General features: G+C 34.9%; 2 protein-coding genes across 5 annotated transcripts; both read left to right on the forward strand.

Annotated features, from left to right (window-relative positions):
* Positions 1-455: 455 nt before the first annotated feature.
* Positions 456-3,762, forward strand: LOC102614958 (receptor-like protein kinase HERK 1). Of its 2 annotated transcripts, none has more exons than XM_006485934.4 (2): positions 456-683; positions 966-3,762. In XM_006485934.4, the coding sequence occupies exon 2, from the start codon at positions 1,010-1,012 to the stop codon at positions 3,470-3,472; it is 2,463 nt and encodes an 820-aa protein (XP_006485997.1). In that variant the 5' UTR covers positions 456-683; positions 966-1,009; the 3' UTR covers positions 3,473-3,762. The 2 variants fall into 2 exon arrangements, with proteins under 2 accessions (XP_006485997.1, XP_006485996.1); XM_006485933.4 differs by having other exon boundaries at positions 457-748.
* Positions 3,763-5,037: 1,275 nt separating this feature from the next.
* Positions 5,038-9,191, forward strand: LOC102614658 (protein RDM16). 3 transcript variants are annotated; one of them, XM_025101489.2, is made up of 7 exons: positions 5,523-5,713; positions 5,936-6,022; positions 6,100-6,223; positions 6,313-6,693; positions 6,794-6,988; positions 7,077-7,237; positions 8,000-9,191. In XM_025101489.2, the coding sequence occupies exons 1-7, from the start codon at positions 5,670-5,672 to the stop codon at positions 8,874-8,876; spliced, it is 1,869 nt and encodes a 622-aa protein (XP_024957257.1). In that variant the 5' UTR covers positions 5,523-5,669; the 3' UTR covers positions 8,877-9,191. The 3 variants fall into 3 exon arrangements, with proteins under 3 accessions (XP_006485995.2, XP_024957257.1, XP_052295731.1); XM_052439771.1 differs by having other exon boundaries at positions 5,652-5,713; positions 6,105-6,223; XM_006485932.3 differs by having other exon boundaries at positions 5,038-5,713; positions 5,936-6,223.
* The last annotated feature ends 5,842 nt before the right edge of the window (positions 9,192-15,033 follow it).

The raw sequence follows: 15,033 nt of genomic DNA on the forward strand, positions 1-15,033 counted from the left end.
CCGATTATTCCCTACGAAGCGGAGGCATGCAACGAACCTTCTCACAATAAAATTGAAGACAGAATAAGGCCGTGTTTGCTTTCCCATTATCACTAAAAAACAAATTAATAATTAATTACTTTATTTATATCCCCAAAATCTTTCTTTAAAGATTGGTTTGGGGGTGATCGTGAAAGGGTTATTTATATCCCCAAACAAGGCATAACCAAATCCACGCAAGCTATTTATCAATGAACCAAACGTGCGTCAATAACGCACAGTTTCACATGAAGAAGCTTCTAGCCACCCACACCCCACTTCACATAGCAAGCTGTCTCCAATTATGCTTTTGTCGTTCGAACCACTTTGACTCGCTTATCAACATTTTCGTACACTGTAATAATCTTTCTCACTTCTTTTTTGTTTTCTTGCTTTTGTGTTTTGTGTGTTTTTTTTTTTTTATTTGTCAAAGCAAAATGTTGGCACACAGGGACGGAACAGAAAGTCACAAGGACAATTTCTCAAGTCGTTTTCAGCTTATTTAAAGTTACTCTCGCAACGTGTTGCTGCATGAGTTGCTTTATCATAGTGTTTTTCATTTACTTATGGAAACAACAAGAAGAAGAAAAACAAGTTAATGGCCTTGCTGGCTGGTTGGCTGGCTTCTTTTTATCATCATCATCCATTCGTCAGTCTTTGGGCTTGTAAGTGTTGCTGGCTTTTGCCATTTGGGTTCTTCTTAATTTCTTCATTCATTTTAATATTTCAGGTGATTGTCCAGCTGACCCTTTTGTTTACTTTTATTCTTTTCCTGTTATTATCAATCGGATTGCTCTTGTCTTGACCTTTTTCTCTTATCTTCTTCCTCAAATCTGTTTAGTTCTATCTCTGTTTAGTTTGCATAATCCCAGCTTAGTCAATTGTTTAGCTGTTTCAGGTTAAATTTCTGACCTTTGGCTCATTTGTTTCCATTTTTCTTTTTGCAGTTTTAATCACAGTTTTGCCTCAAATCCTTTCTTTCTGAGTCTTGATGATGGTGAATGTTAGGAGTTTTGAGTTGCTCCTATGGCTTTCATCAGTTCTTTGTCTAGTTTCTGTTTCGACGGCGTTTGATCCTGTAGATAATTATCTTATAGACTGTGGATCGTTCACAAATACATCGGCTGGTAATCGAGTGTTTGCAGCTGATCATACTTCTACTTTCACTAATCTGTCATCCCCACAAAACATTTCGATCAATGCTAGCTTGAATTCTATTTCATCTGGCAACTATTCGCGTTTGTATCACACTGCTAGAATATTCACTGGACCGTCCAATTACTCGTTTTCGATCAAAAAACAAGCGAGGCACTTTATTCGCCTTCATTTCTTCCCATTTGTTCATGAAACCTACAACATGAGTACTGCAAAGTTCTCTGTTTCTTCTCAAAGCTTTACCCTTATCAAAGATTACCAATCACAAGAGGGTTCTTCAGTCAAGGAGTACTCGTTGAACATAGCTTCTGATAGGCTTGTTCTCAGTTTTACACCCTTTGCTAATTCATTCGCCTTCATAAATGCTTTGGAAGTAATTTCGCTTCCTGATGAGCTCATTCCACAAAGTGCTAAAACCATTGACCCTCAAGGTAGTAGTACTGGTAACCAAAGTCTACAGAGGCAGGCCTTAGAGACTGTTGCAAGGGTTAATATGGGTGGTAAGGATGTGCCTCCACAAAATGATGTTTTGTGGCGGCGTTGGGTTTCTGATGATGCATATTTGAAACACAGTAATCTAGTAATGTTTGTGTCGAATACCTCAATTGTCAATTTCACTGACTCCGTAACTGAGAATATTGCCCCCCGTGATGTCTACGGCACTGCCACCATAGTGAACTCTGGTTCTGATCCTAATTCTAATGTAAATGTCACATGGAACTTCGATGTGGATCCTGGTTTTGAATTTCTAGTCCGGTTTCACTTTTGTGATATATATTTTAACAATATTTCGTCGCTTGCGTTCAATGTTTATATCAATTCAAGGTCTGCACAACTGGATTTTGATCTTCATAAGCTACCTTCATATGCTGCTGGCAACCCTTATTACATGGATTTCATCACGAGAGAAAGTGATAACCCCAAACTCCATGTAAGTATTGGTCGCTCTACTTTGGTTGACGCTTTCCCAAATGCCATTCTTAATGGGTTGGAGATCATGAAGATAAACAATTCTAGGGGAGACTTTGATGTCGCCGAATCCACTTCACCTAAAAGTTCCAAGACAAGAGTCGGTCTTATAGTGGGCGTTGCTTCTGGGTCTTGTATCTCTGTTGGTTTGGCTTTGGTTCTCGTACTGTTGTGCAGAAGAAGAAATAGGCTAGCACGCGGTCATTTGAAAGCAGACGAGCAATTTGCCGTGAAAGAAGGTCATATTTCTGCCATCTTTTCCAGCTCAAAAATTGGGTATCGCTTCCCTTTTGTGGCAATCCAAGAGGCTACTGATAATTTTAGTGAAAGTTTGGTGATTGGGATTGGCGGTTTTGGGAAGGTCTACAGGGGAGTTTTGAGAGATGAGACGAAGGTGGCAGTGAAGAGGGGAGGTACTCAATCACATCAGGGTCTTGCAGAATTCAGGACTGAAATTGAAATGCTGTCTCAGTTTCGTCACCGTCATTTGGTATCTTTGATTGGGTACTGTGATGAACGGAACGAGATGATTATAATCTATGAGTACATGGAAAACGGTACTCTCAAGGACCATCTGTATGCCTCAAATTTTCCCAGCTTAAGCTGGAGAAAAAGGCTGGAGATATGCATTGGAGCTGCCAGAGGACTTCACTATCTTCATACTGGCTCGACAAAGGCAATTATTCACCGTGATGTCAAGTCTGCTAACATTCTACTAGATGAAAATCTCATGGCCAAGGTTGCTGATTTTGGGCTCTCAAAAATTGGCCCTGACCTTGATCAGACTCATGTCAGCACAGCAGTGAAGGGCAGCTTTGGATATCTTGATCCAGAGTACTTGACAAAGCAACAACTGACTGAAAAATCAGATGTGTACTCATTTGGGGTGGTTATGTTTGAAATCCTGTGTGGGAGACCTGTTATTGATCCATCACTTCCGCGAGAAAAGGTGAATTTGGTCGAATGGGCAATGAAGTGCCAAGAGACAGGACAACTGGAGGACATTGTAGATCCTACCCTCACTGGTCAAATAAAACCGGACTCCTTGAATAAGTTTGTTGAGATAGCTGAGAAATGCTTAGCACAATGTGGCATTGATCGGCCTTCAATGGGAGATGTCTTGTGGAACTTGGAGTATGCACTTCAGCTCCAAGGAGATGAAGGAAAATCCAGTCCTAAAGGTGAGACATCTTCACCAAATAATCACTCGCATTCGCAAACCGGCCTATCAAACACAGAATTTAGTACGGCAAGTGTAGGTGACCTTGCTGGCGTTTCAATGAGTAAAGTTTTTGCCCAAATGGTGAGAGAGGAAATGAGGGAGATGTAATGAACCTCGTGTATTCAAGAGTTGTTTCACACATATTGTACGGGCTCGGATTCAAAGTCATGTACCTTTGCTTGTATGTATGAAGCATATCAGCTGATTTCTCGGTATGCAAAGCTTTTGCAATGTGTTTGTTTAATCTAGTGTTCTAGAGCATACACAAAATACTGCATTGTTCGCCTGCTTTTGTGTTTGTGTAATTTATCATCACTGCTGGCTTTTGAGTTTTGATCCCAGCACTGCCTGTTCACATATGAAATGTAAGCTTAACAAAGAAAAAGCCATTGAAATTCTGGAGTGAGATTGGGCAGAGTTGTTTTCCCACTAGCAGAACGTTTATGCCATACACTAAGCGGTTTTGCAAAAAGCCTCGTTTACAAGTGCTTCAAGCTTGAAGCAGTTGGCATTGGCAAGGCTATATGGAGAAGCACATGAATAGTCTCTCGCCAATCAACATTAAGAATGTTTTCACCTTCAAAATCTGATTTTATTATTTCAACTAAACGTTATAAACTAAAGGGTTCTTATCCTTCAACTGTTAAACTCAAGCTGTCAGTTGGGATTGAAGGCATCGTCAGTGTCAGCGTCGGCGTGCGACTACCAATTGGCTGAATTTTTTTCTTTGATGAATGAGTTGTGGCTGTATTTAAATCCAATATTAACTATATTGCCTTTGTAAATTTAAAGTATGTTTTATAATTTTATATTGGTTTTGATTGCAAGATCATTTTTGCCTCTATAATGTCAGCACGACATTAGTATCGGACTAACAGTGTTGATAAAAATGTAGTGAAATGAAAGATTTTATAGGAAAATAATAGACCAATAATTCTTGTATTCGTTTAATATTTTACAATTTCTGTGATAGTTAAAGGAAAATAGCCCTAAACTCTAAAGTAAAATAAATAATAGTTTCAAAAGCTTCAAGAAAAAGAAAATACTTAGCGTACGAGTTTGACTGCATATGAATTTCTTTTTAAGTTTTCTTTCCATGATTGGCAATGACATTTCTATCTAAATTATAAAAACTAACGTTTTCATTAAAATTAATTAAAATTCGGAGTTCATTCTAGACTAATTGTTTTTTGGCGATGGTGTGTATTTTTTGGATGAAGGGTCATCACCCGGATTAAAAAAAAAATGGTATATTCCATTCAATGAAATTTTAAACCAAATAAATTATTTTTCTCTCTAGATTATTTGCCATTAATTTAAGATTTCCATTTTAACTATAATTTTTAAATGCCGTATAATAAATTGTAAGAATTTTATTATTTACTTATACTTTTCAACCAATCCCTTGTGCCACGTAGATGCCAACTCAACTATGTGATACATCATAATTGAATTTGAAATGTGCATCAACTTATTTCTTAAGAAAAATTAAACGTAAACTAAAGAAATCACTTTTTTTTTTAAATACAAAAAAGAAAAAAAAAATCCTTTTGACAAAATAAATACGCTAGCACAAAATTTCCATGGTGATGTTAATGAGGTCACGGTTGCCTCGCTACGACCAAACCGCCCGGTTCAACAAAACAAACCGTGAATCCACAGCACTGTTCGATGATGCGATATTCCAATCATTCATTCTCGCCTCAACTATTTCTGTGTGACGCACTCTCTATCTCGAATAGGAAACCTCTGGAGACAAAAACCCTAGCCATGGATAAAGACAAATCCTCCAAACGCTCACATGACCACCACCGTGACCGTGATGGAGAACACAGGCATCGACACAGAGACAGAGACGATAAACACCGTGACCATCACCACCACCGATCGTCGGATCACAAATCTTCTAGGCGCGACGAACGAGAGAGATCCCGCGACCGCGAGAAATCGATCGACGAACGAGATTTCAAGCGCGAGAAGTCGCACGACGATCGCGAGCGTGACCGAGATTTTAAGCGCGAAAAATCCCACGAAGAGCGCGATTCCAGGCGCGACCGAGATAGATCTCGCGAAGTGAAGCGCGAGGAATTTGACGATGGTGATGACGTGGCGAGCGAGGTTAAGAAGAAGAGGAAAGCGAGGGACGAGAGTGAGGAGAGAGGAGAGAAGAAGAATGCTAGGGTTTTGGATGAGAAGAGGGAGAAGAAGAGAAGGTTCGAGGACAATTTCGTAAAAGAAGAAGAGGATGACGGGGGTATTTCCGGTAATGCCAATGTTTCTGAGATTTATTTGAAGCAAGAAGTCAATGGCCATGATTCTACCAATGCCGGCGGCTCTGCAAATTCTAATGTGAGTTTTTTTTTTTCAAATTCTAATTTAATTGTTGATATTTTCTACTTAATGATTTATCTCCTGTGTAGTTCACTGTGCTATGTAGTGAATTATTGCTCTACTCTACATGAAGTGTACCTTAGGGCTTCTGTCATGATTTGGATACATGTGTAGCACATTTGTTAATTTTCACATATCCAAGCTCGTGCTGTTGTCAATTGACTTGTTGTTTATTAACAGGGTGCCGCTGTTGAATCAATTACTATGGCATCGAGGACTTCGCCTGATACTACTATGGCTGCCGGTCATCCTCCCTTTCCTACTAAGGTATCTTCAATTTCTACCACAAATGAAAATAAGGGAGTTAGTATTACCAGGTCTCATGAGGTTCATGGAAAATCTAGTACAGATGGGACATCTTCAGCTGCTGGGAAAAGTGGAAGTCTATCACTAGATGCTTTAGCAAAAGCTAAGAAAGCTTTACAAATGCAGAAGGAATTGTCAGAAAAATTGAAGAAGATACCAACGGTAAGAATCTTTGTTGTGAAGAATTTTTGTGTTTTTCAGCTGTATTTATTTTTATCATCCATTAAGTGGTTTTATTTTTGTTTATGCAGTTGAGCAAGGGGTCAAGTTCAGATGGTAGTGGAAAAGTTCAGGGACCGGCAGCTACTGCTTCTGATGCGGCTGCGGCTGCGGCAGCAGCTTCTGTTCAGCCACCTACAAGTTCAGTGCCTGCTTTTCCCGGCCTTGCTAATATTACCAATATTGAAGCTGTTAAAAGGGCTCAGGAACTTGCTGCTAAGATGGGATTTCGTCAGGACCCTGAATTTGCTCCTATTATAAACTGTTTTCCTGGACAGCCGCCGGTGGATGCTGCCGTGCCTCAGAAGCCTACCAAGGCTCCTGTTCTTCGTGTGGATGCACTTGGTAGGGAAATAGATGAGCATGGAAATGTAGTGAACAGGACTAAACCAAGCAACCTAAGTACTCTGAAGGTTTGCTTTCTGACATTTGAAAACAATTATCTTATAGTGAACTTATTTGGGTGGTTTGATCTTGTTAGTGCTTTTAAGCTGATTCATCTAAACTTTCCAGGTCAACATCAACAAGCAAAAGAAAGATGCATTTCAGATTCTTAAACCTGAGCTGGAAGTGGATCCAAATGTGAATCCTCATTTTGACCCAAGGATGGGTATAAATAAAAGTAAGCTTTTGAGACCCAAACGGATGACTTTCCAGTTTGTAGAGGAAGGAAAATGGTCAAAAGAGGCTGAGATACTTAGGGTCAAGGTAATTTTTCTGCACTTTTTCCTGCTCTTTTCCCTTATTAGATCATTTCTTATTTATTTCATATATGCATTCCATTTGTTTGTCACAGAGTCAATTTGGAGAAGCGGGAGCAAAAGAGCGACAGGCAAAGCAAGCACAGTTAGCTAAAGCTAAAGGAGGGACTGATATAAATCCGAATTTGATAGAGGTAGCCGAAAGAGTCATTACCAAGGAAAAACCTAAGGACCCAATTCCTGAAATAGAGTGGTGGTAAGTTGATATGCTTTTATTTTTGGAGTAAAATGTTGAATGTTTTATTGAATAAGTGTTATTCTTTAGTATAGTGTACTTGGTAAATCCATGGGGTGGATGCAACAATATGATTTGTGGTTTCTAACCAAGAGGTCAAGAGGTTCAAATCCCCCTTACAACCTCTTGTTTTTTAATTACAGGTTTCCTGATTATTAGATTATATGAATGGGCTATGGTCCTCATTTTTTTAACAAGACGCACGTACCAAAGGATTTTGAGACATTGTAGAGTTGAACAAATTTGGTTCACAGATACTTTGACGTACAGAAACTTTTTAGATAGGCAGTAGGCTGTAGTAACAATCCTGGTGAGGATGGTGAGGGGGATGTGCGAAACCAAAGATAAACAACTAGAGATATCAATCCTGGAGTGTTGCCTTGTTAGAATCACCTACCAGTAATGGGAATAAATGGTTGTTTGAGATGAGCACTTGTAGCAGAGGATTATATAATAAGAACTGTCCTGGACTTATTTCTGTTAAACTTTAGAAACAGACTAATGTTTGGAAAGTGGAATGGGATTTGGTGTAATTATGGCTATAACATCTAACCATAGTTTCTTGATGTCTAAAATCAAGGTTTTAGTTTTATATGAACCAAGGGGAAAGTCGTTCTTGTTTGTACTCTCTATCCTTTCTTCTTTGCCACCTCCAAATTTTGTATTATGTATATGAAATGCTCCTCTTAGGAGTCTGATTATGAATGTTTTACTGAATTTCAGGGATGCACCTTTGTTGCTTACTGGTTCTTATGCTGACATATCTGATGATGTTACAATTGAAGATAAATTAAAGAGGGAGAAGATCACTATCTATGTTGAACATCCCCGTCCTATTGAGCCTCCTGCTGAGCCAGCTCCCCCTCCACCTCAACCGCTAAAGCTAACCAAGAAAGAGCAGAAGAAACTCCGTACACAGAGGCGTCTGGCCAGGGAAAAAGATAGACAGGAGATGATAAGACAAGGCCTGATTGAACCTCCTAAACCTAAAGTAAAAATGAGCAATTTGATGAAGGTCCTTGGCTCTGAAGCAACCCAGGATCCCACAAGACTGGAAAAAGAGATTCGTAGCGCTGCTGCTGAGCGTGAACAAGCTCATATTGACAGGAATATTGCTCGCAAGCTCACTCCTGCGGAGCGCCGAGAGAAAAAAGAAAGAAAGTTATTTGATGACCCTAGTTCAGTGGAGACAATTGTTTCAGTTTACAAGATCAATGACCTTTCCCACCCGAAGACCCGCTTTAAAGTGGATGTCAATGCCCATGAGAACCGTTTAACTGGATGTGCTGTGATATGTGAGGGAATTAATGTTGTGGTTGTTGAAGGTGGAAGCAAATCCATTAAGAGATATGGGAAGCTTATGCTTAGGCGCATAGACTGGGCTAAAGCTGTAAAAGAAGAGGATGAAGATGAAGATGAGACTACTGATAAACCTGTCAACAAGTGTGTGCTGGTGTGGCAGGGTAATGTCGCAAGACCGAGTTTTAACAGGTTTTTTGTGCATGAGTGCATGACTGAAGCTGCTGCCAAGAAGGTTTTTGCTGATGCCGGCGTTGCACATTACTGGGATCTCGCTGTCAACTTCAATGATGAAATTTAAAGCGATGCTGCTTTTTGGAATGTGCCTCATGGACATCAAGAGATATTTTGGCAAGATTTCAGCTGCATTGATGCGAGAATTTATTTGGTGATGATTTTTTTTCTTTTTATTTTCCGCATAAAATGGATTTGGTGTTTCAACCCTAAGTCACTTGGAAATGCTGGTTTTTATTAGTTAATCATGTGGATTAGATCTGTAAATTAGTCCCATGAAGAATCTGGATCATTTTGTTAGTTTTCATGGGTGTAGACTGAAATGGCCATCAACTGCGTGGATTTAGAATGAATGGTATTTTTATAATAGTACATTATGCCATTTTTTCCCCCTTTTTGGGTTTTGTCTTGTTTCTGCCATTGTATTGTTGTTCCACTTACATTGATATCCTTTGCTACTAGTCTGCCATAGATAGAACCAACTCTGAGTTGGGTAGTTTTCACCTGAGCAATTTTTTTCGATAGAATTATGATTGTATTATAATATCTTAAAAACAGTTTCATAGTGCCTCACTCTTGTCATAATTTTGGTTATAAAACCTTTTTTAAAAAATTTAGTAGGGGATTTTTATGTGTGCTAATTAGTTTGATTCCTATTAGTGGACCTCTTAAATTAATATAAAAGAGATGAAGTTCAATTTCTATTTATGTGGGTGGAGACTGGAGAGGGGATTTTGATCAGTATCATCACCTGCAGTGAAGCTCTTGTTCAAGAACCCTCTACAGGTTGGAACATGTCATGTTCAAGAATAATCCTTTTGAAGTGTCAACTATTATTCTGTTTAACACTTGTTACACATTATGGGCTTGGTTACCCTTGCTCTCACATGTATGTGTGATGATCTAAAATGTTTGACCAGAGGTTCCATGACTTGAGATAATCTAAAAGAAATTAATGACCAACATAAAGTGAGATGTTGTGAGATTTAGTCTTTAAGGGATGACCTGGTAACCATCCGAAAAATAAGACATGATTAGCTCCATGTTATCTGTTAGGCTACAATTACATCACTTCACGTTACACGTACAACATACTACGGAAGTCTTTGCTTTCTGTAGTTAATTTATAGTACCCTTGCTCCAGCTTCTCGACAGAGATATGAGACCATGTTACTCTTGGTGAAAAAATCAATTACTTGCAAAAATTTTCAGATCCTATCTTATCTTTTAGCATCATGAAAATCAACTTATTGGTTGGGATAAATTGAATTATAAGTTTCTCTAGAACTATTCCATAATATCTAACTCATTTCTTTAAAAACTGGTATGATTTTTAGGTGCATTCCGAAGTGGGTTCTTAAATTTAGTCAAGTTAATACAGTATGGACAAAAAGAAAATTCTGTAACAGAAAGTTACAATGACAACCGCAACAGCAATCAAAGGAAAATTTGAGCTTATTTTTCCTTGCCCACAAATGTGACAAGTCCATTTGTGAGTTCTAAGTTCTACGTAAATTAACTTTTCGGCAAGGACAGCAATCAAAAACAGTCTCTTATCTTTAGAAATTCAAATAAAAGAGGCAAATTTTGACTAAACAGCTTACAAGTGATGAGATGGGCCCATATGCCCTCATAAGCCGATGTCCATGCAAGTCACATGCACATGATTTATGATTTCATGTACCATTTTCTGTTTTGACTTCGAGACTTTTCAATTTTGACTCACTCACAGCCCCCAAATACAGGTGTGAGTTAGCTTACAAGTCGGTGAGGAGATGGTCGTCTATCTAACATGAACTACCAAGAAGAGTCTATTATCTGCCAAAAGTGCTTATCTACTTAAGTGCTTTCTTGGTTACCTCACTCGTCGCAAAGATAGTTTAACAAGATAACCTTTTCAATTAATAGTTTCATACTTTCATTGTCACATTTAATTTAACGTTCAAAGTTTTACAACGTTTTTCTTCATAGCTTGCCATACTAGTTTGGTTAGCCAATCTGATCACTTATATTATATAAAACCTTCAGCCTGGATAAAATTATTTTGGACCTCAACTGCCACTCTCGTCCCCGATTTTTCGTAAACATTAGTTTGGACCAATCACTTTTTAATATGCACAAAGAATCAGTTAAAGAGAAAAATTCATTCAAGCTTCTACGGTAGTAGAAGAAGACTCATGCTTATACTAGTATATATAGAAATATATTGGATGAAACGGACGTTGAGATGATAATCACATCAACTGCGAATAATTCATGGGTTAAGTGCGTGACAATATAGCTTGTAACTTATAAGTTTTAACTTTTAAAAATAAATTTGACAATGAATTTCTATATGGTATATAAAAAGGCTAACACAAGCACTGGATGTACGAGGGAGGATTCATACTACCTTTTGATTTTCCTACAAAGTTTCACATTGATTTAAGATACTATCTTCAGACTAGGCAAAAAGATTCATCTACACGTATTATAGATGTTATGCATAAAAATCTCACATTGATTGAGAATAATTATATTGGGCTAATTTTCAAACACAATAGGCAAAGGTTATAGCTTATAAATATTTGTTGGATCCACAGCATTATCGTCATCGTTATCATTTAAACAAAGAAACAAAATAAATTTCATTAAAATGTAGTAGTGGATTAAAAGTTAGTCCATAGTAGACATTAAGATTGATAGTTAGTTCATAGTAGACGTTAAGATTGATACTTTCAATTAGCATATTCATCAAAGGTATCCATGATGTATATACTCGAGCTCCACTTGGGATGTATAAATAACTCGACACAAACATTCAAATCAAAAGTTTAAAATTGACAAAAGATATCTTTATTAAATGAGTTAGATCTTTGTTATCGACTCACTTTCAGTGAATAAATGAGTGCTTTCACACCGAGGGAAACGGCATTTAATATTTTCAGCTACCTAGCCTTGACTTCTCCAAAGAAGCATGTGAGTGTTCATATTCGGGCAACTAGTATATTATTTCATTACAACATAGTTAAATATAGCGTAATATAATATTTATAATGCAATTATAATAAATGTGTCAAAGACACCCTTATGCTGCGTTTACTTGTCAGTAATCGGAATGAGTTGGAATCAGAATGAGAAAGGGAAATGAGAATTAGAATAAGTTGTTTACTTGACCTATAGTAATCGGAATCGGAATGGGCTAAAATCTCATTGATGTGTTTATTTTATTTTGGAATTAGAATCGGAATGAGTTAGAATGTAACAAATTACCAAAAAGTACTTAATGAATTATTATCATAATTATTATTTTATATTTTAATTATAGTCATTATTTATTCAAAAATTATTATTATTATTAATTATTGTGAATAATATATTAATTAATTACAAAATTTTAATTAATTAATTATAATGATATACTAATTAATTATAATAATAATTATTATTATTATAAAAATATATTAATTATTGTGATTAATTATTCAAAAACTATTATTATTAATAATTATTGTGAATAATATATTAATATATTAATTAATTGTAAAAAAAATTTAATTAATTAATTATAATGATATACTAATTAATTATAATAATTATATTAATAATAATTATTAAAATATATTAATTATTGTGATTATTTATTCAACAACTATAATTATTAATACATTATTGTTAATAATATAATAATATATTAATTAATAGTCATAATTATATTAATAATTATTATAATAGTATATTAACTAATTAATAATAATATATGAATTAATTAAAATAATTATATTAATAATTATTAAAATTATATATTAATTGATTAATTATAATTATTAATAATTATTGTTAATAATATATTAAATAACAGTAACAATTATATTAATTAATTAATTAATAATATTTTAACCAGTTATAATAATTATATTAATAGTAATTATAGTAGTATATTAATTAATTAGTTAATTATTAATAATATAATAAATTATTGTGATTATTTATAAGAAAATATAATTATTAATAATTATTGTTAATAATATATTAATATATTAATTATCAGTAACAATTATATTAATTAATTATTAATATAATTATTATAGTTGTATATTAATTAATTATTAATAATATATTAATTATTTTGATTATTTATCATTACTAATAATTAGTGTTAGTAATATATTAATAGATTAATTAATATAATAATTAATAATAATAAATGAATTAATTATAATCATAATATATGAATTATTGTGATTATTTATTCAAAAACTATAATTATTAATAATTATTGTTAACAATATATTAATTAATTATAATATATTAATTAATTATTTATAATAATATATTAATTAATTATAAATGAGGACAATATGGGCATTTTCAATTTTGGGGGAGGGCAAAATTGTCATTCTCGGGAATGGGAGACTCATTCCCACCTCCCCTTGGGAATGGTCTCCCATTCCTTATTCCCAAATTGTGGTGGGCCTCGCGATTCTGATTCCGATTCTCGACTCTATTTTGCGAAGTAAACACTGTCAATCATTCCGATTATGGATTCCGATTTCCCAATCCGGGAAGTAAACGCACTATTAATGTATATATAACTCTTGATATCTTAATTATACCTATCCAAATTACCAGAAAACAAGTATAAGACATTAAGAAACAAGAATTGTCGATTTTATTATTTATGGTAAGGCTGGTAAATTCACATCCTCATGAGTCCTTGAATAAATCAACTTGGCAACGAAATAGTTTGATAAAGTATTAATTATTGGCTCTAACTTTACCATTTTTCTCATTATATTGCTCTTTCAAACTTTAGTACCGCATTGTCACTTTTAAGTTTGTATAAAGTTTTGATGGAACTAAATGGGATAAATTTTGTTTAATTACAACAAGGGAAACTGATTTTCTTATGCTTCTTGAATTTTATAGAACAAAAGAACAAAAATGTTGGTGTAATAAAACTATCAATCCTTTGTTTGGAAAAGATTAAAGCATCGGTGGTTAATTTACCAAACAAGAAATCTATAACTTCCTTAACTAAAAGACTTGATGGTGTCAAAGTAATTAAAATTGATTTTTTTTTCCTAAATCATGCTTTTATGGGTAAGCAACCCTTTGTTTGATTAATTTTACAGAAACGCTGCTGTCTTGCATTACATGTATATACCGTAAATTGATAAACTTATGGACTTTTATTATGGTGTTTTTGGTAGCTATTTAAGAGCTTTTCAAATTTCGTGGAGGGAAAAATTTGCAACCATTTTTTTGTCAATTAATTACAAACTTTGACTTGTAATTACTTGTATAATCCTAATTATTTGCAAGTTTATATACTCATGGCTCAAGCTAAGTTGCATATATAAGAAATTCACCGTAGAATATGAGCAATTCCAAACTTGATGACCCAAAGAAAACCCTAAAACAGAAAAAAAGAGATTACTTGCAAGAACAATTGAACAACCGGTACCACATTGAATTTAATTTATCACCATTATTCAAATAATTTTAATTAAAGCAGCTAAGTTCCCAACCGTAACCTGCATGACAATGTAGGCCCTTGAAAGTCCACATTAAGAATTTAAATTTAATCACTCCATAAATAGCCTATTGATTTTATTGTATTATTAATTAATTATTTATGAAAATCCTTCAAGCTCCAATAAATGCAACTGCCCAAGAAACTTTCTTATGGACTAAAGCTACTTCTACTCCTATTTTATTCTAATAGAAGTTTCTGTTCCAATTAGTTTGTGTTTTCAAAGCATGATATTAACGAATTTGATATTTTAAACATATATTTGTACATAATAATGCTATCAACCTAAATCTAGATTGAGGAGAAAAAAGATTTTAAGTGAATGTGATAACTTGCACAAATAAATAATAGATGTGTTATTATCGCAGATAATTATAATAATTTATGCCATGAAACTGAAATAGAGACGGCAATTTTTAGTGAACTACGCTAAAACCAAGCAAGCTACGCCACAGCCCACACAGTAGATCAACGTCCAACCTAATTTCATGAAATCAAAAGTTCAAACAGCCCCATTTCGCCACGTGTCAATAACAGAATCAATCGCGTCTACCCACGTGCCCCACTTTTACTCTTCTCTTCTCCAAGAAACAAAAAGACGTATAGGCATGATACAAAATTAGGAGATTTAGGTGACCATTCTCTCACCTTTCTATCCATACAACAGTAAAATTAATTTCTAATAAGTAATTAAAAATAATTTTCAATT

This window comes from Citrus sinensis, chromosome 4 (assembly GCF_022201045.2).
Source record: "Citrus sinensis cultivar Valencia sweet orange chromosome 4, DVS_A1.0, whole genome shotgun sequence".
Lineage (NCBI taxonomy): Eukaryota > Viridiplantae > Streptophyta > Magnoliopsida > Sapindales > Rutaceae > Citrus > Citrus sinensis.

What these genes read in the sequence shown, in the direction of transcription:
- LOC102614958 (XM_006485934.4), top strand. Translation starts at nt 1,010, where the DNA reads ATGATGGTGAATGTTAGGAGTTTTGAGTTGCTCCTATGGCTTTCATCA.
- LOC102614658 (XM_006485932.3), top strand. Translation starts at nt 5,039, where the DNA reads ATGCGATATTCCAATCATTCATTCTCGCCTCAACTATTTCTGTGTGAC. An exon ending in AATTGAAGAAGATACCAACG is followed by an intron (nt 6,224 to 6,312) that starts GTAAGAATCTTT and finishes TTGTTTATGCAG; the next exon opens with TTGAGCAAGGGGTCAAGTTC. An exon ending in GCAACCTAAGTACTCTGAAG is followed by an intron (nt 6,694 to 6,793) that starts GTTTGCTTTCTG and finishes TAAACTTTCCAG; the next exon opens with GTCAACATCAACAAGCAAAA.